This window comes from Sprattus sprattus, assembly GCF_963457725.1.
Source record: "Sprattus sprattus genome assembly, chromosome: 9".
NCBI lineage: Eukaryota > Metazoa > Chordata > Actinopteri > Clupeiformes > Clupeidae > Sprattus > Sprattus sprattus.
The window spans coordinates 19,455,265-19,462,764 of NC_137928.1; the positions used below are offsets into that span (position 1 = coordinate 19,455,265).

The 7,500-nt window shown below is 45.9% G+C and overlaps 1 protein-coding gene across 2 annotated transcripts in view; it reads left to right on the top strand.

The window, feature by feature from the left end:
- LOC308369727 (acetyl-CoA carboxylase-like) overlaps nucleotides 1–7,500 on the top strand; it is a 72,622-nt gene that overhangs the window by 50,408 nt on the left and 14,714 nt on the right. For both annotated transcript variants that reach the window (XM_080844241.1, XM_080844242.1), the window contains 4 exons: nucleotides 132–228; nucleotides 468–603; nucleotides 3,687–3,864; nucleotides 4,119–4,231. In XM_080844241.1, the coding sequence (XP_080700367.1) occupies nucleotides 132–228; nucleotides 468–603; nucleotides 3,687–3,864; nucleotides 4,119–4,231 (524 nt within the window). The remainder of the gene's footprint in view (nucleotides 1–131; nucleotides 229–467; nucleotides 604–3,686; nucleotides 3,865–4,118; nucleotides 4,232–7,500) is intronic.

The following is a 7,500-nucleotide window of genomic DNA, read 5'->3' on the forward strand; positions in this document are numbered from 1 at the left end:
TTTAGATGGAGTTTGTGTGTGTGTGCGCGCGTGCATGTGATTGACTTTGCATGAATGTGTTTTGTCATATCACAGTGACATTTCGGAGAGTTTGTATTGACAGTTTTGATAAACACTGAATTTGGCCACAGGCTAGGTGGTATCCCCACAGGAGTGGTCGCTGTGGAAACCAGATGTGTGGAGCTGTGTGTCCCTGCAGACCCTGCGAACCTGGACTCTGAGGCCAAAGTATGTCCTCCAACCCCTCCACATACACACACTGCAGTTTGATGTTAACAAATGGCACCAGTGCTGATTTACTCAAACCTCACACAAACCTCATCCATATCTCAGAGATGCTCAGCATGCTAGAGTCAGGGCATCAGTGATTCATTTTGACTGCAGTTGACAGGAGTTTACAGGCTTGACCCTTTACTGACCTCTGTGATCTCTGTGACCTCCCAACCTTTCACCCCTTTCCCTGACAGCTGATCCAGCAGGCAGGCCAGGTATGGTTCCCCGACTCGGCCTTCAAGACAGCCCAAGCCATCAAGGACCTGAACCGTGAGGGCCTGCCACTCATGGTCTTCGCTAACTGGAGGGGCTTCTCTGGGGGCATGAAAGGTCAGTATGATGCCACCTCATGTAATAATTAGTGCTGTCAGTTTAACGCGTTATTAACGGCGTTAACGCAAACCCATTTTAACGCCGTTCATTTTTTTATCGCGCGATTAATTTTAAAGTTTTTTTTTTTTTTTTTTAAATTAACGTTATTTTGCCCTCCCAAACTTTGTAGTAGGCTAACGTCACGTTTGAGTGAATGATGAGCGCGATACGGCGAAATGGATGATAAAAAGCTTCTGAATAGAAAGTTTACCTTTAAAAGTTGTGTTGTGCAAAAGAAGCGAGCATCACTGTTGTCTGAAAATGTCAACAGGCAGCTGGCAGCAAAAAATATTAAGCCATGGTTTAACTGCACTATAGGCTGAGTCCTTGTTTATCTTAAATGTGCACTTTATAATTTTATTTTGTACCGCCCGTTTGGCAATGTTGTTTTTCAATCAAATAAAACATTGCTTAAAGCAAGCCAATCCACTTTTCCATGTTGATAAGACCATTAAAATAAAATAAAATGATTAATTGAAGGGGCATTTAGAATAGATCAAATTTTGATTAATTTAATCGCGATTAATTTTTAATTAACTATGACAAAAATGTGATTAATCGTGATTAATCGCAGTTTGACAGCACTAGTAATAATAATAATAATAATAATAATAATAATAATAATAATAATACATTTTATTTAAAGCGCCTTTCATGACACCCAAGGTCACTTCACAAACAGGTTTTTAGAATTCCAATCATCTCATAGAAATAAATAAAAATAAGAAAAAGAAAAGAAAAATGTACTCTACCCCCAACCTGCCACGTGCTCCTCCATTCCCCATAGCCTCTCTGCTACAGTAGCAGTAGGTGTCATTAATGTCTGGTTATGGAGTAGTCCAGTTTAAAGTGCCCATGGCTCTGTTTACAGTAGCAGTGGGTGTCATCAGTTCCTGGTTACCGGGCCTCTGTAGTCCATGACTCTGTTTACAGTAGCACCAGACTAGCGGGGTAGGAATATGTAAATGAGTTGGCCGTTGGTATTGCCTGCCCTCTTCATCCCCTCTCACAGCCAGCCCCGGCATGATTGTTCTGTGTGGAAGAATGTGTGTGTGTGTGTGTGTGTGTGTGTGTGTGTGCGTGTGCGGGGTTGTGTCTGTTTGGAGACAGCGTGTCAGCGCGTGCTTTAATAGCTTTTTAAACGGAGACAGCTAGGTGTCAAACATGCCGCTGTTTAATTAATTTTGTTTGTCCTGCTCCGCTTTTGATAGTCATGGGCTGCTGGGCTTCCCTGTAGTCAGCCAGGAAAACAATAGGAAAGGTGAGAGCAGTGCATTCTGGGAGTTGCCATCTACTTCATCGGCAGCCCAACGAGGGGTGGGGATTGACTTTGTATGTGTGTTTGTGTGTATGTGTGTATGTGTGTAAATGTGTGTGGTGGGAGGTGGGTATTCAGAGCAGTTAGCAAACACCTGGGTATATCTTTTCCACCCCTTCTTGTTTCTAGATGTTTCTAATAATGCGTTGATTGGCCAAGTGAATTTGATAGCCAGGGAAATATCTCTGATCATGATCAGGTTTGAGTGTTAGATGTTTTAAAAATGGTATTACCATAAATGCAGAGTCGTTATGGATACTGTACAGTAAACTGCTACACGGAGCACCCTCTCGGACAGAAGTTTTGTTCGGCACTGTGTGTGGGCTGTGTCCTGTTCGGTCGCGTGGTTATTTAGCATGTGTTGGGCCGCGGCCCCTTATTCCCAAGCTCTGTTAGTTAGTTTTGCTGCATTGTGTTTGTGGAGGTGCGTGATGTGTTTGCATACGCTCATGCGTATATGCTGCAACGGGGCCAGGGGGAGCAGGTTCGTTCGTTCGTTCGTTCGCCTGTTTGCCCGCCCGCTCGCGGGACTTTGATTGTTCATCAGGAAAATGTGGGAGCGGAGCAGCTCTAGGGGAGGAGAGAACGGGGGGAACGATGTAAATAAGTAAGTAAATAAATAAATAAATAATAAACAATCAGCGCACCCCTCACTGCACACACCGCGAGGAGCCAATCGCCGCGTCGGCCAAACGACTTGGAAATTGTGTGTAATGAGTAGGAAAAGATTAGAGGCAGCTCTTTGCTAGGCTGTAAATTGACATTAGTAAAAAAGAAAACTCTTTACTAGGCGGTCTAGGCAGTCTAATTTAGGCAGTAAAAAAAGGGAGGGAGAGTGAGAGAGGAACAGAGGGAGAGGAAGAAGAAGGGTGGGGGTTGGGAAATGGAATCTAGGATTGGCCCAGAAAGCCCCCCCCCCCACTTTCCAACCATTACTTCTAAGCCCCGGTCCCCCCTCTCTTTTTCCTTCTCCCCTGCAAAGGTTATTCAGCATAATGTAAAAATTAAATTAGTGGAGGCTGAGGAGGATTGGAATGGGGATAGGGCTGGTGTTGGCAGAGTCATTTCGGGACTGGTGTATTTTGGAGGGTGGGGAGGGGTGAACCGGCTCTGACCCCAAGCTGAGGAGACGCCATGCATGAAATGCACTGGAAATGAACACCGGGGTCCCTGCCTTGCGCCCGCCCTCCCACCGACCCCCTCAATCCAGACTAACGGTGGAGTACAGGGGCGGACCAGTGGCGCTGCAATGGCTGCCACCCCTGCTGCTATGATGCTGATGATGGTGCTGCTGCTGCTAAGGTCACTGTTGCCTTGGTCGCAAGTGCTGCCGCATCTCCTGGGCTGATGCTTTATGTTTGCCCTCAACTGTGCCTCTCTCGCACCCTCTCTCCTGCTCTCTCTCTCTCTCTCTTTCTTTCTTTCTTTCTTTCTTTCTTTCTTTCTTTCTTTCTCTATATCTCTCTGAAGGCCATTCCTCACTCCTGTTCCCGTAAGAGAGTTCCTATTATCTGTTCGGCAGAGCCCTCACAGAGCAGAAAGAGCAGCCTGTGTCCTTATAGTTAGTGAGCAGCAGAGATGAAGGTCACAGTTGTGGGCACTGGCAGTGGGTAGCGACTGTGTGACAAGCAGGGCTAAGACAATGACTCTGTGAAAGTATAGTAAAGCCAGAGAAGCCTTGACCCTCAACACAAGCTTCACTGCTCGTTTATTTCTTCCACAGACATGTATGACCAGGTGCTGAAGTTCGGGGCCTACATCGTGGACGGGCTGAGGGAGTACCGGCAGCCGGTGCTGGTCTACATCCCCCCGCAGGCCGAGCTCAGGGGGGGCTCCTGGGTGGTGATCGACCCGACCATCAACCCAGAACAAATGGAGATGTACGCCGACGTGGAGAGCCGGTAAGGTGCCGCACAAACAGTAGAATGGCAGCTGCTTTGTTAATGTATCTTTTTTATATTTTATAAAATTTACATTTTTTTTACATTATTGTATATAGTTATGGTATATTTAATTATTGTATGCAAATAATACGTAGGGCCAATGTCATCTCTAGCCTAGTCTAGAGGTGATAAAAAGGTGTAAGCGTTCCCAAACATGGCGCGTCCTAATCGTTAAAAAAAAAGTTAGCTTAAGTGGGTTCTGTCTTTGGCAGTGGTGGTGTTCTGGAGCCAGAGGGCACGGTGGAGATCAAGTACCGTAAGAAAGACCTGCTGAAGACCATGATGCGCGTGGACCAGATGTGCAGCAGTCTGTGTGAGCAGCTGGGTGAGTTTGTCCTTCAGAGCTTCTCCAGGAGCAGTGGCCTGCTTCTCACTGTCTGACAGACACAGGCCACCCAGCTCCTGTCTGCTGCAGTTACAGACACACACATGCACACACACACTTGCACACAAACACACACACATGCATACACACATTCAGACATACCAGGGTTTCCGCTATGTTTTTTACTTCAGGTCCAGCGTCCGCTGCATTTCCAACTAAGCAGCAATATCGTGCGTGTCGCTACTTTTTTTTACATTTCAGATGCAGTCAAAAACTGTCAAACTGCTTAGCAACCAGAGACTAAAATTGTAGAAATCAAATAAAAAAACTGCGTACTTTTCAAGCATTCTAAGACGATAAAATTGAATAAAATCTGTAGGAAGTGGTTGGATTTTGTGACTAGTATTTTGGTTAACAATAAAATAATATTTGATAAGATCGCTTTTTATTTATTTGCTTTGGGTAAAACACTAATGCTCTGTTTCAGGATATATGTTATGTATTTTTTTAATTTACTGTTATTTTATAAATTTTACCTGGCAAAAATTGGTAAAAACCAGCTAAGGGCAAACCTGACACACAAACCTGACACACACACACACACACACACACACACACACACACACACACACACACACACACACACACACACACACACACACACACACACACACACACACACACACACACACCATATGAATCCATGAACATGAACATACACTGATTAATATACACTTACACAATTCAATAAAGACATACAGTGGGGAAAATAAGTATTTGAACCCCTTGCGATTTCACAAGTTTGGCCACTTGCAAAGAAATGTGTGATCTATAATTGTAATGGTAGGTGTATATTAACAGTGAGAAACAGAATGTCAACAAAAAAATCCAGAAAAATGCATTTTATAACATTTATGACTTTATTTGCATTTGATGCGAAAAATAAGTATTTGAACCCCCAAAACTGACTGACAAAAATGACTTAGTACTTGGTGGAATAACCCTTATTGGCAAGCACAGACGTCAGACGTTTCTTGTAGTTGGTCACCAGGTTTACAAACATCTCAGGAGGGATTTTGGTCCATGGGAGGGAATGAGGGAATGAGGTTCAAGCCCAATATTCCACGTTACATGGCCCCACCCATAGTCCCCTTGATGCGGTGGAGTCGTCCTGTACCCTTGGCAGAGAAACAGCCCCAAAGCATAATGTTTCCACCTCCATGCTTGATGGTGGGTATGATGTACTCTTGGGGTCATATTCAGCATTCCCCCCCCGTCAAACACGGCAAGTCGAGTTGATGCCAAAGAGCTTGAATTTGGTATCATCTGACCACATTCTGTCTCCCAATCCTCCCTAGAATCATTCAAGTGTGCAATGGTAAACTTCAGATGGCCCTGTGCATGCGCTTCCTTGACCAGGGGGACCTTGCGAGTGCTGCAGTACTTAAAAAAATTACGGCGTGGTGTGTTGCCAATGGTTTTCTTGGTGACTCTGGTCCCAGCTGCCTTGAGATCATTCACAAGCTCCCCCTGTGTAGTTCTGGGGTTATTCTGCACCTTTCGAATGATCACTGATTCCGCACGAGGGGATATCTTGCATGGAGCCCCAGACCTAGAGCGGGTGACAGTTGTTTGGTGTTGCTTCCATTTATGAATAATTGCACCAATAGTTATCTGCTTCTCACCAAGCTGCTTGCCGGTGGTTTTGTAGCCCATTACAGCCTTGTGCAGGTCTACAATCTTATCTCTGACGTCCTTGGACAGCTCTTTGGTCTTGCCCATGGTGGTGAGGTTGAAGGTGTGAAGTATGATTCTTTGGACAGGTTTCTTTTATACAGGTCACCAGTTGAGATCAGGTATACCTTGTTAGACCTAATGAGGACTAATCTGTGTGCTTTATGGGCACATAACTGGCCATTGGGAGCCAGAATTCTTGCTGTTTACTTGGGGGTTCAAATACTTATTTTTTGCATCAAATGCAAATAAAGTCATAAATCTTATAAAATGCAGTTTTCTGGATTTTTTTGTTGATATTCTGTTTCTCACTGTTAAAATACTACTACCATTAAAATTCTAGATCACACATTTCTTTGCAAGTGGCCAAACTTGCAAAGTCGGCAGGGGTTCAAATACTTATTTTCCCCACTGTACATATTCACAAATCCAGGCATCCAAATATGGATGTGTGTACACACACATAAACACACACACACAACCAAAAACACACATTTCCCCTCCACCGTGACTTGCTGTGAACCATCAACATAAAATACAAGAGCAAACAGCACACACACAAACACACACACACTATTCCTCTCTCTTGCCCATGTTCCCCGTGGCTGTGATGGGGTTAACTGCTTCTGTTTGGAGCCGGTGGCTGCTGCGGGAGAAATCGTGTGTAAAATGTGGCGAGCTGTAAGCACCGGCGTTTGCTCTCTCTCTCTCACGCACACACACACACACACACACACACACATACACAGGGCCTGAGCAGGCTGCAGGCGCCTCCGCTGCGTCTGCCGCTGCCGTCGCGCAATCATTACCGACGCGGGGCGCGGCTCCCCGCTACCGGAGACCTCTGTTTGTTTTCCACACCGACAGAAAAGCCCAGCCGCCACCGCTGCCGCGAGCTAGAGGAGTAATGGTGTGAGCGAGATGGAGAGAGAAAGAGAAAGATAGACAGCGTGAGAGAGAAAAAGAGCGAGGGAGAGCAGGAATGACAGCGAGAGAGAGAGAGAGTTGCAGTAGAGAGAAAGAGAGAGAGGGAGGAGGAGGAGGAGGAGAATGAGAGCGGGAGTGAGAGAAAGCAGAGCCAAGGACAGCTGCCCATGGACATGAGAGCTCATATGAGAGCTGAATACTGCGAGTCCGAGGGACAGCCTCTCACTGCCATGCCAGTCTATTACACCAGAGCCTCCAGGGGGGCTGCCAGACAGCAGGCGGGGTGGAGGAGGATGGGGTGGGGGGGTGGTGTTCCAGGGAGTGGGGAAGGGCAGCCATGTTGGCACTGCAGGCAGTGGGATAAACGAACGCCACACGTGATGCTCGTCTTTCTGACCCCCCTCATCATCACCATCATCATCATCATCATCCTCCTCCTCTACGGTCAGCACCATCACCACCAGTACTGTAGTGCTTACTGGAACTATGCAGTCGGAATAATAACAGTCTTCATAATGGCGATAATAGCTCCAGCGATTACCAAAGATTAAAATAAAGAGGGAGAAGAGGAGAGCGAAAGTGACAGCGAGAGAAAGGAGTATGGATTT